Raw genomic sequence first — 23,433 nt, forward strand, 5'->3', positions numbered from 1 at the left:
TTCTTTCGCTCCCTACCGCCAGCCTCCATGGCAGGTTATTCAGATTCTCTGGGCTCCCAGACCAGCTCAGCCCAAATGATGGATTCTGGCCTAATGGGAGCTTTTTCAGGTATGTTTCCAATATTTTCCTCAAACTGCCACACAGCAACGCAGTTTTAGTGTTAACTGCTATTACTATAGTACTTGTAGTGTAACTGATGAATCATCAGTTTTCGATTACAAAAGTCATGCATTAATCATCTTCACAAAGATGATCAATATTTGGCTTCACCAACTTCAAAATACATCTTTCTAGCCATTATTTGTATCAACTGAAACTAAGTGAGCCCTAGCCTTCGGAAGGTGAAGGTGTAAGCTTGCATCAGCAAGTGCCATCACAGAAACCGAGACCAGCAGGGATTAAATCATGGTGCTTCCTGATGAAACACTTTCTGTGTCTGGCTATTTGATGTATATTATGTTGAATTACCATGGGTGAAGATGTGGAGGATCAGGTTAATCACTGTACTGTACCATCAATTAACGAGGCATTGGATCCATTGATCATTCTGGCAATTTTAGTTTTAATCTCTAATGAAAATGTATAATGCTTTTAATCATATTATACTTATTTAATTATTTTTATTTTTAGTCAGTGAGAAATAGTGTAGTTGAAATTTTATAACTTTTTAAAATTGTATATTTCTTGTACAGCTGGTGCTATCTTTTGTATATACAGTCACTTTGATTACAGTTAGTGTTGTTGTCATGAGATTTGCCAAGGAAACTGACTCTGATTACCTGCTCACATCAGACTGTAATGCCTATTTTCCTTTGCTGTGTGGTCATGAGTATAATAATTGCTTCCAAGAAAGTGAATAAGCATATTTCCCAAAATGCTTAACTATTCTTTTAACTGTCTTTTCTCATTTGTAAACAAATACTGTTGGTTGTCTGTCTAGATGAGCAGTTTTAACATTGCCTACCATATATGCGAAACTATTTCACTAGCGAATATTTAAATCAAATATTAATGAATATTATAAATATTAATATTAAATTTAAATTTAAACTGCACACCAAAAATACCCAACTTAAAGGCAGAGTCAGCGATTTTAATCCGACACACTTTTTGTCAAATTCAGTGAATATCTCCTCAGTCTGCTAGCTGTCCGCTCATACACAGCACTTGCTCTGTAAATGGGCATATAAACCAAGTGGCTCCGAGTGAGCCACACAACACTACTCCGGCCAATCAGCAGGGGGCGTGCGTGCTCGTGCACAGGACAGGGGGATGTCATCAGCTGTCTGCGTGAGGACATGACAGTCTCCCGTCTCCAGCACCTGTTCAGTGGTGGGGAGGGCCAGCGAACTGGAGAGAGAGAGGATGTGGCCAGTTCACATAGAAAATGTTTTCTCACGGAACAGATATGCTTCCATTTTGTTAAATGTATCAGTTCACGCTGAATCTGAGACAGTCTCATGGAGACCCCCTGCGTTTTTTAGTGCACCGAGTCTGTTTCTGTCCCGTTTAGTGAAGCGTAATCAGAGCAGCTAGCTATTGAAATCACACAAATATCCAGCCGTATATGTTTTTTGAACTTATTAACCAAATTGATTAATAAATAAATACAAACACTGTCGATTTTTCTTCCTGCTTCTGTGGACAGAGACACTGAACGGATGCCCAGTGGACTGTTGTGCTCACATGAGACGAATTTTTTTTTTCCTGCTCGTGATAAAGTGTGATAGGAGAAGTTACTCTACAGCTGACACATCGCTCTGGATTCCACCATATTTCTCTTTTGGTCGTTGCCATGGCAATGCGAATCCATGAATTTGGGGGGTGGAGCTTCTGAAGGAGCATGAAGGGAGGGATGTATTTATTTGGGTGTTTAGCTCAAATATCAACAATCTTTCTCCAGAATGACTGACTCTACCTTTAAAGTGCAGTCATCCATCCACATTAACACATCATTTATCCATAGCTGTTCATAGTGTTTAATTAACGTTAGCTCTTCTTTACACATCTCAGACTGCTGGCTTGTGTTTGTGGTTTTTCCTAACTGTTTTGTTAGCTTCAGTAGGTCAAATTGGTCATATTTTCTTTGCAACAACAAGTAGCTGTATAACATTACTGACAGACATATTAACCATTTTTGAATGCATGATGCTGGCTTTCAGTGCAACAGGTTAAGTTTATAGCTAAAACACTTCTAAAGAGGACATATTTGCAGCAGAGGATGTTGTTCAACCAATCACAAGCATGTAGCTATCAGTCAGCTGCTAGCAATGTGAAGGGAAAGCAACTAGGCTATGCTAGCAACAAGATATTTAGTGTAGCTGCAGTCAGAAGTTGAGCTCTTAACCCCAATAAAGACACAGTATATGTAAGAATATTCTGCAGTACCTTTACTTCTTGTTTCCTTAAATCATAAAAGATGAATTACTGTACGCACACACAAGTACTTTGCATCAATTTCTACAGTATGCTATCAGTCTCATATGTCATACTGTTTCCACTTAATACATACATACTTTATACAATTCTTACTTGTTTTTCATTTTCTTTTTAAAACATACTTTAACCCTCAATAACTGAGGATCATTCCAGCAAACAAATAGTCTTTCCACTTCCTAATCCATGCCCTCATTAGGTTTGCTTTCTCATATAAAATGTCCGACAACCGTCCTTAAGTCGTTGGTAGTAAATTCCTCTCTGATAAACGGCTTGTGTTGAGGCAGAGCTTGTTAGTTGCATGCAGAGCTGTAGTTGTCACTGGCTCGGTATCTGCTGGTTTTCCGCAGAGTGACACACTCACACACACAGTATGAGCTATGAGGTTGAGTTCTGCCTTTCACCATGCCAACCTCCACATACCCTGCTTTCACTGTTGCCTTAATGAGACCTGTCGTCTCTGGGCCACCGAATTACTGCTCGCGGCTTGAACACACAGTCAGTTACACACACACACACACACATATACAGTTGACACGTGCATCCGCAAACGCACACAATATTACTCTTTAGCCCAATTTCCACCAATTTAGCTCACACACTACGCACTCATGCACAAACACAATCTTGACTAATCTCACTCATTCATGCGCTCTTCAGGAGCTGTGTAATGGACGACTGTGTTCAGATCGTAGGGGGTGGTTTTTTTTTTCTGAGTCATTCTTGCTACTGCGTCTCTTCGTCTGGCACTTTAGCCTCTTTGGCTTTCTCTCCTCTTTTTGGTTTTGCTCCCCCGTCTGCTCTTAATCTGTCCTCGCTTTGTCAATGTGTCTTTATAATTCATTTCTTCTAGGCAATCAAATTTATATCTTTTATTGCTTTTTTTGTGAAGTCAAAATCCCAATTTAAAATGTTAGTGTGGTTCAGCCGCAGGTGCAGTGGATAGAGGAGATAATCTGGTCTGCTTGGACAGAGTTCCAGTGAACTGTTAATAGGGCTGCTGGATTATGGCAAAAATCATAATCACAGTTATTTCGGTCAATATTGAGATCACTATTATTTAACATGATTAGTCATTGACTTTATTGAACTTTTTAAAAAAAAACTTTTTTAACAGTGGATTTCCTTGAACTTTAAATATAAATCAACTGAAAAACATAAAAATGTTTAAAAAAATGTTTAAAGAAAAGAGATAAATACATTTTATATGTACATATATATATAAATTAAACCTCCAACTGATCAATGACATGTTATTTAAAGAAAACGGTAAGACTTTTCAGAGTGGTGTTAACTGCTGTTTAGCCAAATAGCAGGACTGTTGTTGGAGTGAGCGGCTTTTCAATCTTTTAGTCACATCTGACCAAACACTCAATGAATCTCTCAATGTCTTAACAGAGGTGTCACGTCCCTCTCTCTGCCTTAATAATAAATCTAATTTTCAAAAGTTTTATTCATGTGTGATTCCTTCCTTTTTTTAACTTTTTGGGTTAAAGTCTAGCTTGAGTGTGACAAATGAGGGCTTTTTCTCTGATAAACCTGATAAATACTTTGTAAATTGCCAAGACCAATTGTGTGTTTGTTTGTTTGTCAGGTTTCTCCCAGCCTTCAGGATTGGGGTTGAATGTGGAGGTGGGTGCAGCCCCCCTCTCAGCAGAGAGACCTTCAAGTATAGCTGAACCCCAGCAGCCCACTCCCCCAGCGGCATCAGACGCTCCTAAAGAGCACAGCCCCATGCTGCCTGAACCCCAGACTCCTCGCAGCCCTCTGGATCTGTCAGAAGGTAACGACACATAAAGATGAACTCCCCCTGCCACACAAATGTGTATCTAGTTAAGAGAAAACCTCAGCAGTATTACCTCCTCTTCCTCTACAATGCTCTATTTCATACATATTTACTTCCACAGTCTACTGCGGCTAGAGATGTAACCGATTCATTGGAGCAAACGGAGCTTAAGCCGGGCTCAGACTACAGGAGTTTTAAAATCCTAACCGATTTTGAAATGGGGTTGCATCACGCACATGAGGAGAAACTTTGCAGATGTTCTTCTCTCTAATCTCAAATATACACACGCTACAAGATTTAAAAATAATGGCACATCACACACTAAAGGATATTAGTAAGATTATCATGCCAGAAGGAGCAATGCACCACCTCATGGGATCTCATGTGATCTCATGGGGATGCAGATGTAATCAAAATGGAAGCTGACATGATTCAACAACTTGTTTTAGTAATGCTTTATACTGAGAAAAAACAAAAGCAGAAGGCTAAATGAGACTGGATGAAGAAATGATTGGGGAGACACAGTCAGCAAGAGGTGAGATTTTAACTGTCGCTTTTAATATCTGTCAACAATAGTACGCTGGCTAACGTTAGCCTCAAGGGCTAGAATGTTTACCGTTGCTTGGCAACACCATCAGCTGCTCCAGGACTAACGTTAGCTTGTAGCACTTCCGTCTCCTCGCAGACTCTCATTGGCTATTGTGGCCTCGCTCAGAAAGTAGTGACATAATCATCCAGATTTTAACTCCTAAATTTCAGACATGTTTGAAATTATCAGGGCAGCCCCGATGAGTCTGCGAGCAGTTGTGGAGGTTTAAGATTAGATCTGTAAACCCCTCACATTACCAGATAATCCAGGCCAAACATCACTACTGACCAAGGTCCCAGACCAGATAAATCAAGCCAAAATTCCTGTAGTCTGAGCCCAGCTTTATGGGCTCTTGCTCATTGGCATCTGGGCAGAGATAAAGAGAGAGAATATTACCCTTTCTGTTCCTAGACTTTCCCAGCCGGTCCAATCGACAGTCAAATACATAATTTCTGATATATAAACTAAGCTTCAACTCTGAAGTAGCTACTGCATGTCTAAGGATGCAACGATCCTTATTTTCTCCCCACATAACGGGTCCAGATATACATTATTTTGATCCCCCCCTGCATTCTCACAGCAGGAATAATTCAAAAATGTTTACTGTATAATATAATGTATCATATACATATGTGACTGTGTTGCATGCCCTGATGTGTTTCACAGAGGGGTGCAGTATAGAATCAGCTGTGGAGGAAGCTTTTCTATAGCTTCCTCCACACACACACACACACACACACACACACACACACACACACACACACACACACATACACATACACATACACAGCTCCAATGTGATTTAGTCATCCAGCTCAAGGTCAACGCACATCTGATGCTGACATGTATAGGGTGTGCCATCATGCCATGGCTTCTAGTCATGACTGTATGCGTTTGTGTGTGTGGTCCTGTGTGTGTATTTATCCTACAGAGAGAAGCTGTCTGTGTCTCTCACTGTCCACTCTCTCTTGACCAGCTCCTCCCCCTGCCGGAGCCTGCCCTATGCCCCCCCTCACCCCCCCCCATAGGGTTTCTCTCCAGTTCAATGCACATCTGATCCTAGAGAGCATGGAGTTGTAGTCGTCACCATGCTGCGGCTTGTGTCCGCTAGTGGAGCCATGCTAACATCCCATGTGGCCAGGGAATCCATGCACAAAGCATCACAGCAGCTGAGCCCCCATGTTGCACTGCTACACAGCAGGTGGCTGAACCCCCGTGTCACTGTGCTAAACAAGAGCAGGGGGAAAATATCAGAGTGGTTACCACTTTTTATGATGAATACGCAGCCATTAGCGTTTGCTTGGCAACAAATAACCATGCAGTTTGTAGAGATGACTAAAACTACAGCACCTGCTCCCCAATACTTCCAGTGTAAAGTGATGGATGTTGTCATCTAATAGCTAGCAGGAATACAGGAGTAGAAAACCAACAATAAAATGAAACAAAGCAAACTCTAACCAACTGGACTGATGATCATATCCTGCTGTTTCTATATGTCTTCTTCCTGCAGAAACAATCTGAGGTGATGTAACGTAAATTCTCAAATAAAAGCCAATATTCAAATAAGTCTCAAATAACAGTTGTATTTCCACAGCACTACTTCCATCAATACGTCAATACATACAATACAAATACTTTTTTTATTCACCAATGATTTCCATTCACTTCCAACGTGCTGTTCTTTTCGATTGCTGCCAAACTACAGTCAGTAAAACTCAACACTTCCTGCAGATTTTTCACATTAAACGTCATTAAATGAAGGGAATATGGGCATTAAGCGATACTTTTAATGTGAAATATTTGTACAGGATGTGTTGAGTTTCACTGACAGTAACTTTTAGCACAGTAGAATTATTCTGAATGAAAACAGTATTTTCTATATTAACAGGGGAACAGGGGAATTTATGAATAAAGCTTTGTCTCTAATGCGAGCCTGTTCTAAAGAAAGGCCTGATTCTTTCTGGTATTGAGGTAAATAAAATCCCAGGCCACTATTTGAGGATTTACGGTAATGTAAAACCCTGATGCAACACAGGATGTGAGCGTCCGATCACTGGGGAATTGTCTAACAGGCGTGAGAAGCAAGGTCGTCTACAGCACTGGTGTTGTTCTTCGGTAATCTTACAGAAACTGGAATCTTTTTTTTTGTTTTAATTCCCCTCACTAAAAATATTAACTTCCATAGCAAGAGCAACAACAGGAATGTTTGAATCATTACGACTGAACAGTTCTTCAGTTTGACTGCAACTGTCATTGCCACAGTTTCACTCACTCCGCAGCAGACAGATGATTTATTCACAAACTTTGTAATCAATTCACAACAGGAGACGAAGACATAGAAAACGGAGATGGCTGTTGTCTGTTAACCCCTCATTGCCACCCTGAAATTGATCGCAAGACTGTGTTTGTGTGTGTGTGTGTGTGTGTAACATGGTGACTCAACAATGCGGCAACCACCAAACCCCCCCTTTCCCTATTACAAGATGCAGACATTTGAAAACCTGAGGGGATTCTGTCTCAATGACACCCCAGTGAGCAGAAATACGAAACACATTTACCAGATTATTCAATTACCAACATTAGGAATCCCTCAATGACATAAATTTAGTTAGAGTATATTGTTATTTCCAGCCCATAAATTATCTGAATCTCCTATAATTAAACTACTGAGAATAGCTACAACAACCAGTGACATTTAACCAAAAGTTGAACCAACCAATCAGCTTGCAGACCAGAGAAGACGTCCAGAATCTTTAACTGATCATACTGTAAACAATCAAAACATATCAGAATTTTACATTACAAATATCAAATGCTAAAAAGGGGAAAAATTACAGTGCTCAAACAATACACATCTGACCCCCGAATTATACTGGAAGAGGAATGCAGGTGGAAATAAATAAATAAATAAATAGGAGATGCAGGACCTGAAGCGACATGCTAGACTGTACAAAGGAAAAAAGATATGGCAGAACGGGATATGATATAATAAAGAGAGGGTACTTCAGCCTGTCATTACTCTATTGCTGTAAGTGGAGTCAGTAGATTGGGAGCGAGCAGAATGGCTTGACAAATGCCAGGAGCTATCCTTGAGCATCCATGAGCATGAGTACACCAGCACCTGTACACAAACTACACTGTTTAGTTTAGTTTCGGGAGGATACTAGTGACCGCTATGGTCCTTATTATCTCAATGTCTACTACCAACTAACAGCCAGTACGCAATAGCATGTTACTTCACCATTATGGTGTAATATCATCACTCAAACTAAGGCAGTTCTGAGCCCATTTAAAATATAAGTTTCAGAGGACATGAAGATATGTTTAAAGTATTAAAGTATCAATACCACCAGCTGGCATATATGTGCCGTTCATATATAGTTTCCAAAACATATGGCAGTTAAAATATTTGTCACACAGAAGCATTTTAAAGTTGATATACATAATAGACTGGCCGTTACTTGAAATGCAGTACCATTTGCATATTGGATGACAAAGCACCACTTTTAAGCACCTTCAGTTTGGACTGTTTTAACCTTTGGGTCAGTGTTTTCAAATGTGTAAGAGCTGTTTATGGCATTTTACAAACAGAATAAAAGGACTTTAGCCACATTGCATGCTGGTAATTGTGCTAAGTTTTAAAATGTAGAGTGGGTATGCTATATGCACATACAGTGAGATGGCTGTTCTGTGATGCTCTCCCAGCTTAATGAGGTTGTGCAACACAACATTTAAGTCATTCTCATCCATTTAGTAGACTGTCTTTTTCTGCCTCTCCCAATTACTGCACATAAAGTATAGAGAGCAGAACTCTGTCATGGGTCTGTTAATATGAAGTATGGCCCTCCAGAGAGCTGCGGTACTGTATGGGGCCTGACAGCTGCTCCACTTTAGCTGTTATTCTGTATGTGTGTGTGTGTGTGTATATATATATAACTGAAAACTAGAAACAAACTGGGCCAAAGTAAAAACCAACCCTGTCTCGGTGGGCAGTTTCCCCTCTACTCTTGTTAACTCTTATGTACCTCACATCTCTCTTCTCTTCTTTACCTTCTATATTAAGACTGAATTCAATCTGACTACTGCCATTCATCATAGTTGCCCTTCAGACCTGAGCTGTGTTATACAATGTCCCAAGACCGAAGGAAGCTCTTTTAGTTACAGCATGGCTGCCTTTAATTGACCTCCTTTCTGTGATCCCATTAAGCACTCTTTGTTTTTGTGTGTCTGTAGGAGACTTTTATATTTCTTATATATATTACTTATATTTTTATATTTACTACCTGACCATATTTGTGTCTGCACACACACTCACACACCTCACTCTTGCTCTCTGTTTTGATTTCAAACAGGGCTCTTTTTGCAGTCCAATATTTTCAGTGTGCACTTCATGCATACCAGACCCCGAGGCTACAATGAGTCAGCCACCCAAATGTACCACTTCTCTATATCATTTAATTCAATACTCGACACAGCATTTGAGTGCATGTTTGTGTATGTGTGTGTATGATATGTGTGTGATTCTCATTTCTCCAAGCTTTCATTCACTCCATCAGCAATGACACAGATAGAATTTTAAGACTATCACAGCTAGGGGTGGATTTAAAAACTTATTTTATTTGGTACTATTTTAGGATTATCACCAAAACACACTGTTTTTCTTTTTTGGCTCAAAGGTAACTAATGAAAGAGATTCACAAAGGGTGTAGTGGCTTTCTGGGAGTAACACACACCCCTCCTGGCCTTGGGTTGAGTCCCTCCAGAAGTGTCTCTTCTGTGTCTGATCCATTTTTTCATCTTCTCAGCCTTCCCAACATTTCAGTGAATAAAATAGTAGCTATACCAACTACGACAATTTTAAACTCATTGAAAGTCTTTCACAGGAAATATTTTGTTCTTTCAGTGTTATAATTATCTTTGTTGAATTATTTTTAGAATAAGAATTAGAATCTTTGAATGTTAAGAAACTTTATCATATATTCTGAAGTTTCTCAGTTTTTGTTTGAGTTAGTCTAAGGGAACCAATTCATATGCTCATATCCATCTCCCCCAATTTTAAACTCTCCCCTCTTCACCCACAACAAGGTGCCTTAGGCGACTGCTGGCCAGACCAGGCTGGCTGCCTACCGACAGACCTCCCTTTCACCCCCAGTGTCTCCAATGTGATAAGTCGCCATGCCAGACATCTCGCAACCACCCCCGATGACCCACCTGAAAGCTGGCCCAGTCGTGAGAGCACCACTTATGCTGGAGGCGACGAAAGGGAGGGAGATGGAGCAGACCGAAAACAGAAGAAGAAGAAGAAAAGGCGACAGAAAGATGAGGGTTCTTACGAACACCTCGAGAGCAAGGGCCACCCTGAGGCGCAAGCACAGGGAGAAAACACTCCCCCACCAGAGGATTTCTACCATAGGATTGGCCCGAGGCGGGATAGAGGAGAGGGTGGCTGGGAGGAGCAGCTTGGGAAGAGTGGAGGCCGGGGGAAGAGGGGGAAGAACAGAAAGAAGATTCCTGAGGAGTGGGGAGTGGTGGCAGAACCATTTGTCCCTTCATCCGCAGCGACCTCTCAAAAAACAGAGGAGGCGATAATGGATCTAGGGAGTCCAGCTCAGGCAAACCCGGAGGCCTCCTTTGAAGATATGGACACCAGCCAGGGGAAAAAGGAGGTCTACCCAGAAGAAGGCCTACTACCTTCCGCTCTGTCCCAGGACCTATTCTCCCCTACAGCTGCTTCCATTAGCCCACTGGTCCTCAACAGCGAGCTAAAAGCCACAGCAGCTCCATTCACAATGCCCTCCACCACCAACACTGGAACAGTTGGCTCCTTACCCACAACTCCTCGCCCTGATGATCCATTTGACCTCCTGATGGATAGCGAAAATGCTAGCCTGGGCAATAGCAGCCAGGCTTTTTCTCCATCTTTCACTCCAGAAAATGAAGCGGCAGTTGGTGACATGGTTGACAGCGGGATGTTTGACAACTCCAGTTCCTTCCAAGAGTCTTGTGTGCAAGTCACCATGCCTGAAAGCGACACCTCAGCTTTTAGTCCTGCCTCCCAGCCAAGCCCAGCCCTTTCCATGAAAGGTGAGGTGTTAGCTTCAGCTCCACCTCTTTCACCCTCAGATGCTTCATGGCTCCTGAACGACTCCCACATGAGCAGCAAAAGCGAGTTATTTGACTTCACTGACATGAGCACCTCAGGTCATCCTTTACCCTTAGGCCTGGCCTTCGACACCCCAAGCCCAGCCCCTCTCCGCTCCCCCAAAACTACAGCTCAGGAATCCCAAACCAAAGAACACAAAGATGCCAAATCGACCCAGAAACAATCTAAGAAGTCTCGTTCTTCATCTTCTTCCTCCTCTGTAAAGAGTCCTACCTCCCCAGGAGCTAAGAAGTTCCCTACACAGGAATCTCCAGGAATCAGCCCCTCTTCCCCTCCATCACACAGCCCTCTGGGAGCTCCAGGATCTGGTCTTAACCCTGCAGCTAAGCCCTTCTTTCCCAGCTTTGCTGATCCCATGGAAGAACCAGCTGTGGCCCCTCCAGTTGCCCCTACTGAAGGTTGGTTGTAGTCAGCCCTGGACAAAATAGAAGTTAAAAGTAGAGTAGCTAAAAGATTAAGACCGAAAGGTTTATTGTCATGCATGATGTTTCCATCCAGTTTGAGTAGTTAGGTATTTGAAACTGATTTCAAATATACTTTTTGGCCGGATTGATTGCTTGGTGTCTTTTACCCATTAAGGATTAGATGGATAATTAGACCCATTTATGTTGTCCCTTGCATGGACACCTTTGGCTAAAAACTTGGCTGGGGCTCTTTGGTTTGTCTAGTTTGGACTGTTTTTGAGTGACTAATGCATGGGCTCAAGTGTTGATCAACTGGGGCTTTGGACTGGCTTTACTTTAATCTGTGAGTATCTTAATTATCGATGATGCACTACTGGAATGTTCTCATAATTAACAGTGTTGCTGTTGATGGGTGTGCTACTACTAACCAATCACGGAGTCTCTCTCCTTAGCAACACCACTAGGCTGTGTCATCTTCACCAAATCAAAACCAAACTTCTCTTTATCTCTTCTGTCCAGGTGTATGTATTAACACTGTAATCATGTTCCGTTTCCTTTGCATCCAGGGGTGAGGTGTCACTCTATCTTGTCTCTCCTGTGTCCAATTAACTCTGATTTCCTCACTAGCTGCCTGTTTCTTTACAACTTCTCCTAAAAAAGAATGCTGAAGAAAAAGGCTTTTTTGGTGTCATGTTAACTCACCTCTGTTATGCATCAACAGTTCACAGCCTGGTGTGTCTCCTGAGAGTATAACTTTTTAAAAAATGTCAAATTGTAATTGTTGTTTTTGTCGGTTTTACTTTCCATGTTCGTGATGATTGCTGCCTCGACTGCTTCTCCACCATAGGTGAGTCCTATTTTAATTCCTCTTCAGGCTTTTTTGTGTTTTTTTCATGCATCATTATTGAGGATAGTCACTGGGGTGATAAAAGAATGATTGACTGAAGACACAGACAGAGTGAGTGCTTTTTGAGTGCAATATTTAGCAACAAGGCTGCTGTTGCTAAGAACAGAAATGAAGTGCTGCCAGTATGTATGGTTTTTTGTTGCATTGGATACCTTTGCCACCTCTCCTGTTTAAGATTTTATAGTCAGGATATTAAGGCACAGCAGAGGTTCAGAGAGTATCTATTTGCAGATGATGTTGTTCTATTTGCTTCATGGGGCCATAACCTGCGGTGTGTTTTGGAGCAGGTTGAAGCTCAATGTAATGTGGTTGGGATGAAGATCCTAACTAGTATTAACAACTTGAAAGTTAATAGATGGATATATGGGGCCAGCTCTTGAAAGAATGGGATCATAGATACAAGTAACTAAAATGATTTTCTTTCTGGGCTCACACTGAGAGATAAGAAGGGGGAGGTCTCAGAAATCCAGAAAAAGCTTGAATTAGAACCTGAGGTGATTTGGGCACCTGATTAGGATGCCCTCCTGACACCTCACTGTAGAGGTTTTCCTAGCATACCCAACTGGAAAGGAGTCCCTGAGGCAGATCTGGAACCTGCTGGAGGAATTACTTATCCAGTCTTGCCTGGGAGTGTCTCAGGATCCCCCAGGAATAGCTGGAAAATGTGGTTAGGGAGAAAGGATGTCTGGACTACCTTGCTTGGAAAATGGATGGAAGAAAGGCATATTAAATGATGTAAATCAGTGTGTTGTGCGAGTTGTGAAATTCAACTAAGAGTCAAGTGAAAGCTGGTAATCAGTTTCCTGTCAAGCTCTTGTTTTTAATGGAGAATACACATGTAGCAGTGTGACTCATTAAGAAGAGGTTTCAACACACTGGGGAATAATAATGTTTATGCCAGACAGAGATGAGCAGTTAAAAATAGAACATTTGAAGCAGTATGTTACATTGTTTAGGAGAAGAGTTTTTAGCCAACTGAGAAATAATAATGTCTACAGCAGCTAAAGATGTGAATCCAAGAATAGAAGAAGTTGACACTTGTGTTTTTGTTTGTGAGTGGGTGTGTGGATGTCACCTGTATATGTTTGTGTATGTCAATCAATCCATGTGGCTATTCAAGCGTATATCTTGACATTTGTGTTTGTCTGCATGGATATGTGTGTGTCCTTTTCCGGAGGAGCTGAATTGTTTTTGTGTGCCTCTGTGATTCATGAAGATGTTCCAGAGGATTCATTTCCTTGTTCTTCCTTTCTGCACTTCCTGTCCCTGCCTCCCATTGGAGGCTGTAATGAGTACTGAGGCTGCCTTCAGCTCACCGCAGGAACAGCAGAGTGTTGAACCTGGCTATTAAGCAGCTTTGATCAATGCCCCCTATTCTTCCACAAGAACAGAAGGGCTTGCATTAGTGTTTTTTGCCACTTCCTAGTCACATAGAAAAAAAAATGTAGTGCAGCTTTGTTGATGAGTATGGTGCTGGATTCATGCTCGTTGGGTTTAATTTTTACAACACAGAGTGGTTATGTCTTGTGCGTATGAGTATATATTTCACTGATGCGTATGTGTGGTCTCCACACATGTATGTGCCGCTGCCATGACACATGACAGGATTTACTGCACTGCATCAGATTTGATGTACATAGTGCATAGTACACATTGTGTTTTCACTTGCATGTGTGAGTGCTCGTGTAAATTTGTGTACATATGACAGAGAGAGAGTGCTAAATGCAGCTGGCTCTGTCTTCCCTCTGGGTAATGAGACCTTTTGTCAGTGTCCATGGGTGGGTCTTTGTCACCAAGAGTGCTATTTAAGCCTTGTACAAAAGATAAGAAGGCATGTGTAGCACAATAAAGAGGAAGAAGAGAGACTTACTGAGGGATACAGACAAGGGAGTACAGTACAGTGAGGACAAGGGAGGTACATATAAGGGGAAAAAATCAGCAAAAAACAATAAAATTGGAGCTAGAAACAAAAAAGCCTTTGAAAAAATTTTGAGGGAAACCGAAGGATGTAAAAGTGAGGTGCAGGGATAGAAAAATATGTACCACAGGAGAGAGAGGCAGAGGATAAAGGAAAGATGATGCTGTGTAAGACCTGTGGGATTAATGAAAGGGATATGCAGAGGTGATGAGATGGATATACAGGAGTAGACGGAGGGTGGAGATGCGGTTTAAAGCATTGAGGAAAAGATAGTGGGTGGCACAGAGGAGGGTTAAGAGGAAAAACCTTGATGGAGATTGAGGTTGAGAGATGTGAGGGAATATACCAGCACTGGGTGGTGTGGTGGTAGAACGTCTGCATCCATACCTGTTGGTCTAACGATAGAAAGAAGACAGCAAGCTATCAACTGTAGCAGATACATAATACTTCTGATGTATTGCTGTATATTTGGAACTGGAAACAGACTGGGGCTGGGTGGAAAATTTCACTTCTAAAAGTCAAACCAGCAGAAACTGATGGAGCTGAAACTGCCTGCCAGGCTATTAATAGACAACCCAGAGTACAAAGTGTATCCTTCTGCACAAGACACCCATCAACACATCTTGGTACATAAGTATACGTACCTACACATGTACAAAGACAGAAATGTACACATAAATTGTTTATAAAGGCAACAACTGTATATTTACTGTAACTTCAAGAATAATATGGTTTAGTGATTTTATTGACTAAAGTCCCATAAAACTGCACTAATTTTAGTTAATTTTATATTAAAAGTTGATCACATGACTATGTGTTATGTGAAAGGGGTAACTCATTGCGATGCACCCAACTCTGCAGTCCCCCTCAGCTTTACAGTGCATTTTAGCGTTCCAGTAGTTGTTTTGTTTTAAAGCTCACAAATTTATGGTTCAAGTTCACTCACCACTTTCATCAGCATAATTTTTTGCCACAGCAGACAGCTGTTTTCAGCAAAAATGTTCTTAGCAAAAACTACCTGCTCAGCTCCAAACAGCAGACAGACTAAGTTAGCAATTAGCTGGTGAACATAGTGGAGCATTTAGCAGCTAAAGAGCCAGATATTCCCCTCAGGTGTTGGTGGAGACCAAAACAGAGGTAAAAAGGGAGTGAATATCTGACTTTTATCTGCTGGGTAGCCACAAACATGACTCCAAATGAATGCTAATGTTGCTCTGTGTTTGCTGGATAGATAATTGTTTGCTGACACATTCACCACAACATCTTCATGAAGTTGTAATATGTCAATATTTTGTTTACAGCTCATTCTGCTGCCCCTAATTTCTTCTTGATGTTGTTCCTTATACTCTACATGTAGTTAATTCAAATAAAAAGTAGATGTCAGGCCACATCACAACAACACCTGTTCTCTGACACTATCTCCCCTCTCTCAGACAGAACAGAGGTGCCAGCCAGTATAAAAAATAAACCACAACTGAAATCCTGTCTCCAGCCACACATACACACCCACACATATACACAACTGAGTCATCAAGCTATTCGAGGACAAACACAAATCCTCAAAAGGCAGGCAGGCGTGAATATACTGTATCAGCAGTCTATTTTTACCTCATAGTGCTTTTCGCTGTTGTTTAGGCACCTTTCATTGGGGCACAGGCTGTTAGATGGCAGCCCAGAAGGGCCATTTGTACAGTATGGCCCCATTCCTGAACTAGGATGAGCTAATGTGCTTTGACAGCTTTGGGGGAAGTGTTGGGATTTCACCTCATTGGTTCCACTGTAGGGAGCCAACACCAAACGTAGGACAAGAGTGTGAGTCATTCTGGGTTATTTTTTCATAGGATGTGCCATGCTTCAGCATCAGATTCTTACTGAGATGACCCCGGGCCAGCAGTGTGGGCGGTGCTGAAGATTTAATAAATTTTGATATTGACATTTTAAAAGGCAGCCGTATCAGCTCAGTCAGTGGAAATTTTGGGAGTTTGTCTAGTACATGACTAATAGCTCTAAAGTGGGCTACGTGTCTATTCATATTGCTTTAGGTAGGCTGTTTTTGTGACAAGTGGTTTTGAATACTATATGCCCATGACGCATTTTTGTTTAAGATTGTGTTTCCCATAATACCACTTTTTTAACCTCCAAGGGAAAAGGGGGACTAGAGTTCACTGATTGATTTGTAGCCTTTAATAGTGCAAACATATCAACATTTCAAGTGTGTGAGTCTTAATCAGAGTTACACTCAATGAAGACATAGAAGTGTCAAAATGTTGGTCCTTGATCTGAGAAGCACCTGACTCAGCTGTATACTGCTGGAAGATGCATAGAGGATCCCTTTTCATTCCTTGTCATCAATCACAAATTCTGCTACTTTAGCACCACTCAAAAATGTATTGCTCTTATGCAAATAAGACATGGACAAAATGCTTTTTCCTTCTCACTTGTTTTTTTATTCTCACTTTGGACGCCTGTTCAATGTCATGGGGTCTGGCACACAGATATTAGCCATTCACACTCTGCATGAGTGTAACATGAACAGGCACTTGGATTCAGGTTGTGTCATTATTTAGCTGACATTTAAAAAAAAACCAATTGTACATTTTTTAAAATGCTTTTCTCAACCAATATCCCTGTGCATCACTTCCTGTTGAAATATTTGTGATTTATAATGACATGACAGTAAATATCATTTATGGGATTTTAAAAGCTTTTTTACAGCCCATCTATAGTTTGATGTGTCAGTTCATGGATGGATATTTGCACAATTGTTATCTTCATGTAGTTGTGCAAATTATACTATGTCATTATAGCCAAACACATCTCCTTCTGAGAGGAGGCAGGAGTGAATCTTAGTTGCAAGACAACCTATTCATGTAATTTTGAATGTAATGCATCTAAATACATAAATGCAGTTACCCAAGCGGTACTCATGCCATTTAATATTGCACTATAAATTTGGACTCACAGGAGACAGATTAAAAACAGAATAGCTAAAATAACCAGAGCTTGAAATATCCTGACTTTTACGCTCTAGTGTTGGTCAAACTCCAAAAACACTGGATCCTACATTTCCCGTATTGCAATAATAGCATTTTTATAAGTCTCTTCCTGCCTGATAAACACCCACATCTTTTAAACTCCACACTCCCAGTTTGTAATAGGCTTTTTTCATATCTTAACCTAGTATCAACTTACATACTTACCTGTATATTCTTTCTATCCTATTCTTACATTCTCCTTCCAGCCTACAGCCCCACACACGCACACACACACACACACACACACACACACACACACACACACACACACACACATACTGTAGTTGAGAAAATTACTTGACTAAGCTCCTTTAATGTCACAGAAGTCATTATACAACTGTTTTCACAGGCTGAACACTACTCTCCAAGACTATTAAATTGTCCTTTATGTGTAAAATTGGTGGGAGCACAATTTGGTCTCTCTCCATGGTGCTGAAACTCCATGTGGAGGGAGCTTACACTCATGTCTCTTTTAACCACAGCTCTTTACAGACAATATGTCATTACTCATCATCCTGACGTTCATGATAAGAGGCCCTTCTTTTAGAAGTTTAATTGCTCCAAACTTGTGTAAAACGTGAATTGAAAAGTTTGGTTAGCCAGCACTGACTACTCCTTTATCTACATAGACTATACCAGTATAATTAATCTTCTTTGTACCCACTTCTAAAACTTTTTTCTTTGACCTGATTTCCAGTTTAGTAGAGTCACTTTATGTTCTCAGCTTTGCTAAGACAGCAGGTGAGGAACAAGCACAGTATGTTTTCAGTGTCCTGCCAAAAGGAATCCAAAATGGTTCAGTAGCTTTGCAGCGAATGCGACTTGAAAGATAAAATGTGTGTTATTTACTTTACAATGCCTTTAGTTATTGATGCTATATAGTCCTAGGGTTGTAATTTACAGCAATGTGTCAGTGCATCAGATCAGGCATGTTCAATTAATTAAATGTTTATCGTTTGTTCCATAATTCAGCCTTTCAGAGAGTTACATTTAGCTAAGGTTTACTCTGTATTTGGCAAGGGAGTACTCTGTGTGTGTGTACGGGGAGTGCTGAGAGAACTTGTTTTGCAGATTCAGCTTCTGTTAAATAAAAATAGATGCTCAGACGAAGGCATTGCAGGCAGACTTCAGACAGACTGAGAGAACTCCAGACTAAAAAAACTGACAAAAAAAAGATTGATGCACGAGCAGCAAGATAAACAAACACAGAGGCAGGGAGACAAACAGGTTTATGCAGCGAGAGACAGACAGGTATACAAACAGATTCAAACAGGTAAGACACAAACATAGGAGATGACTACTGAACTGATATAGAGGGAGATAAAAAGAAAGAAAGAAACAGTGTTAGGCACGCATATAAATATAAACAGATGGATGTACAGACAGAGCCACATATGTAGACATCTGTTGTTACAGACGTAAACACAAGACGTACTTTGAGATTCATTCAAATTGCACTAAATATACCCTGTGATGTCGCCACAGCGGTCGTATTAAACCATACTTCACCATTTGTGAATAGTAGTAGCTATCAGAGCAATATGGAGAAGGATAGGAGGAGATGTGTGTTTGGATATCAGTGGGCAAAAACTTTGTTTTCATTTCCAAAACAATGTGACTGAAGTATAATTCATTCATCTCCACCTCGTCCTCCTGATCTAACAACAGGTGAGGGAGGTGTATGTGTGTGGAGCCAACAGTCCTCTGTTGCTCTGTTTCTCTCTGCAGCTCTGTGTCATGCTTAACTCGAAGCCCGCCCACTTTTTAGTGGCCACAATACACACATACGTCACAATACAGAAAGTAAAGACGGTCTAACTTCCATTTCATGGGGACTTTAAAATTGAAATAGGAGCACTAGAGGGAACCAGAAATTTTCAATGAATATATATGGCATTGTTATTTTCCACATTTGTTATATTACATGCTTGCTAGGCTCTTAAAAGAGACACTTTTCAAGATGCATATTGGGTATATAAAGACAGGCTGAACTGAAACAACAGACAGGTCACAAATTAAGGGAAAAACTTGAATGAATGACTAAAGAAAGGGTTTGAGATATGAGCACTAGTTGTCATCCAGACACCAAATGAGGGAATATCTTTTGGAAGAGTGGTGCTCATCCCTTTGGTAGAGTTGCAGAAACTGCTAAGGAGCACTGAAGCTCATCTTGTAGCTCATGGTAGCCCAACATCATCCTGTAATTTGTCACTCATCTATACATTAGAACCCTTACATAATAGATAACAGTTAAAACATTATTTGACTCAGTGCATCAGAAAATAGTCAACATACACTATGTCTTTGTTTCAATGTGTGTATGAATGTGTATGTCAGCCATATAAATGAAACCCACAATTAAACCTCTGTCCTTTTTCTGATTGGATGCTTCCATTAGAAAAGGACACAACATTAATGCTACAAGAGCAGCTTTTACTGCTTTTAAAGGAAGCAAGACAGATTAATAGACAGGCAGGTGAGCATGTAACTCTGTGCACAGCTTGCTCTTTATGCATCAGCAGCTAGAATAAGAGTGCACCTTGCACCTTGGTTTGATTGTAATGAAACAATTTGTCACTTTGTAATTCACCTCTTTAACCTGATTTCCTCACTGACAGACTTGCAGAGGTTTACATATAGTGAATTTTCCCAACTTATAAACCAGTCTATGGAACCAAAAGAACAGACTGCTTTCTAGATAAAATGTCGATAAAGGTCAAATTGTTATTTTCAAGTTTGCGGCGGTAGACAGACAGAGACATGAAGTGCCTTTGGGGGAGGGACAAGAGGAAGGGAAAGAGCAGGGAGGGGGGCGTTGCCATAGAGACTTAGGATCAGTTAATGTTGCCATAGGAACAGCAACAGATGCTGGAGTTAATGAAAGACTACATTGACGACACATTTACTGACGGCACAGATTCTGTTATAATATTAAACCAAATATTAAACCAGCAGCACACTACTTTATGTCAAGTGCAAAAGCACACTCTGATCCACAATCACTTTCATTTTCACTCTTCACCTACATGTAAAACTCATCTCTTGAAAGAGTACTGACATTAAGGACTCACAATGGACAATTACAAATAATTGATGCTGCAGAACCAGAGACATTGTCTTTGTATCAAAACCTGGTGCCTACATTACCCACAAGGCAGCTGGACCATAGACATTTTGTTTCGGTCATGTTTAGAAATTTAAAAAAAATGATTTTGAACACATACAAACTCAAAAGCTAGGACAGCGACAGCTGCTATGCATCGTAAATGAGACCTGGCTTTGCAGCCCAGTGCCCCCTCTGAGATAGAGAGATTGATTAAGTGCCCAGCTACACTACAAGCTTCAACTTTATGCAAATGTCCTCTGATGTGGTGCAAGTGAAAACCAGCGTAAGCCAATCACTCTCACTTTGATTCCTGTGGAAAATGGAAGCACAGAGTCGAGACTTTTCAACACCCACCTCCTCTACACTCAGACCCATTCTTTCCTCGGGTCACATTATCCAAAAACACAAAATTGTTTTTCACTGTTATGCTGATGACACCCAGCAACTAGAGCCTAATATTTAAATTATTATTATTATTATTATTTGGACCACCTCCTCCTTATCTGGGCATCTAGTTTCCTTTGATTTTTAGAGTCCCACTCAGCACTGAGGTCCTCAACTGCACCTAATACAACCTTTTGTTTTCCTCTGCACTGTGAAGCACTTTGAATCAACCCTGTTGTGTTTAAAGTGCTATGAGTAAATGAGTAATGAGTAAAGTGATGTTAATTTGTAACTCTCTCTAAAAGCAGTAATGATCATGACGCAGTAGTGACCGTATGTTGCAGACCATGTTATCATTATGTGTTGCCATGACAATAATGCACTGAAGATTGTCACTGCTGAAGTCTAAAGAAACAAACACAAACTGGGCTGACACTCATGAGGCTACAGCTATATGTTGTAACATAACACATAGATGTAGAAAGAGCAGATGGACAGCAGCAGGCACAAGTCTGCCTCAGTCTTCGTGGTAGAAGGTTCTGGAAAGTTAACGCACTGCAGTGGGACGCAGTCAAAAACTGCAAAACTTCCCCTTTGCAGCATCTTAATTATACAAAACAAGTAGACGATATAAGCACTGGTGCATGTCTGCAGCAGCCTGTGGAATACGGAGATAGCCTTAAGTAGCACGCAAGGCAGTAGAGGAAAGAGGTGGAGAGGAAGGAGGAGGGGAGACAAATGATACAATGTCTTGACTTATAATGCCATCAAAGAAGAGTCTGAGCTGAGCACCAGACAATCACGCTGCACACACCTCACATCGAGCTACGCAGAGTTCAAATTCCTGGCATGTGTCTGTCAAATTATAATGTATCAAGAGCCTCTCACCATTTGTAGTTTGCTTTAGAAATTGAAAAATGTCTTTGAAAGGGAGGAGGAGAGTAAAATAGATGGGGCAGAGACTGAGCTGTGACTGCTACGGAGATAATAGAAGCGTGCTTTGTATCTATAATGGAATGCTGCAGTGTATTTCTAACCTGCGACTGTCTGATGAGTGTCTGGCTGTGACACAGGTTGACTAATCCAGACTAGAAATGAATTGAAATGCCACCTGAGGCTTAATATGAAGCTGACTTTGTTTCATTAGCAGACTTAGATTGTAACACTAAACAGCAGCAACTGATGAAGGTATTATATTCTCATAAAACATGTAAAAACACAGAAAATATAACTTTAGATATTGTTTAAGCTCCGCTATGCTGTATCTACATTCCCAGCTGCCCTCTATTATTATTTAAATACTACAAATCCACAATTGGCTCATTAGTTTTCATCACATTTTTGAAACAGGCTGTATGAATAAATTAAGTAAATAGTGACAGGCATGGCAGCTAATAGTAGTGGTTACAGATATGGATGTCAAATTTTCCATTTTCCCCGTCGTTCTTTATTCTGTAGATTAATTTCGTCTCACTCAGCATGGACCACCATCCAATTAGCCTTTTGGGAGCCGAGCTCCACGTCTACGTCTGTCCATCATGGCCGACAGACTGCTCGCCTTCTGGGGTAATGAGGGTGATGATAGGAGGAGGAGAAAACTGTTGGTGGATGTAAATGTCTTTTCATGTGCGTATAAGCTTATGTGAGATGAACATTTGATTATGGTGGTGCATGTTGTAAACACAGTCAGTGTGTGTGTGTGTGCGTGCGTGTGTGCCAGACGTTCAGAGAGAGCAGTGGGTTGAGTACTGTAGATATGGCTAAATTAGCCAAAGGCTCCAGATTCATTCATTATGAATGATGAACTGAGATCAGGCAGTTGCAGCTGCTTCATAGGGAATAGTAGAGCTGCTGATTATTATGTCATTAATTAATAAAAATGAATGAGACATCGTCTCCTCTTTCAATTATGTGCTGTTTAGGCAAATATAGTCTCCATGTCTTGCATAGTCACTAGGCAATGCAAGAAAATACACGATCATGAATAGCAGATGGATGAAATAAACTATTAATGCAATGTGTTGGGCAGATGGAGACTTTGTTTTTGTAGGATGTAAGATGATTAACTTGTGAAATCAACATAAATTTTGTTTGTGTGTTTCTTTTCTTTTTTATTTGTGCGTGTGACATTTAGGAGGGAAGGAAGGAATTTTATTTATACAGCACCTTTCAAGAGCAGAGATATCACAAAGCATGACCATACATACAGACATAAAACACAATAAAAACAAAAATAAATAGGAAATAGAAAAATGACACAAAGGCAAGTCTGAACAAATGAGCTGCTTTTTAAAGTCCAAAGGGAGAGAGTTCCAAAGTTTAGGAGCCACAACCTCAAAAACACAGTCTAGTCTTTAGTTTGACGCCTAGATGGAGGAACAACCAGCAAACCCTTATCAGAAGACCTCCTGTTGTAGGGAGACTGGACTCTCAAGTTCAAATTGCAAAATTCAAACTTCCGAGAAAGTTTGAACTGTACTGAGTCTCTTGTGTCCTCACACTAGATTTCCTCCATATGCCTCAGCTTTTCATTTGTATTAAATATACTGTATATGATACTAATCACCATCCCTCCTGAGGGAACCACTATCTGTACTGTGTGTCTGCATGTGTATGTACTATATATGTTTGCATGTTTCTCTGCACGTATTTGTCCATTATCATGTGGATTAGTGTTGCACAGATCCCCACTCAAATGAAATTC

General features: G+C 40.7%; 1 protein-coding gene across 8 annotated transcripts in view; it reads left to right on the forward strand.

Moving 5' to 3' along the window:
• LOC137173121 (microtubule-associated protein 4) overlaps positions 1-23,433 on the forward strand; it is a 121,713-nt gene that overhangs the window by 59,068 nt on the left and 39,212 nt on the right. For 7 of the 8 annotated variants that reach the window (XM_067577842.1, XM_067577841.1, XM_067577845.1 and 4 more), the window contains 3 exons: positions 23-109; positions 4,032-4,220; positions 9,898-11,373. In XM_067577842.1, coding sequence (XP_067433943.1) covers positions 23-109; positions 4,032-4,220; positions 9,898-11,373 — 1,752 coding nt within the window. The remainder of the gene's footprint in view (positions 1-22; positions 110-4,031; positions 4,221-9,897; positions 11,374-23,433) is intronic. The other variant, XM_067577849.1, reaches the window with a different exon arrangement.

Source organism: Thunnus thynnus, chromosome 21, assembly GCF_963924715.1.
Source record: "Thunnus thynnus chromosome 21, fThuThy2.1, whole genome shotgun sequence".
NCBI lineage: Eukaryota > Metazoa > Chordata > Actinopteri > Scombriformes > Scombridae > Thunnus > Thunnus thynnus.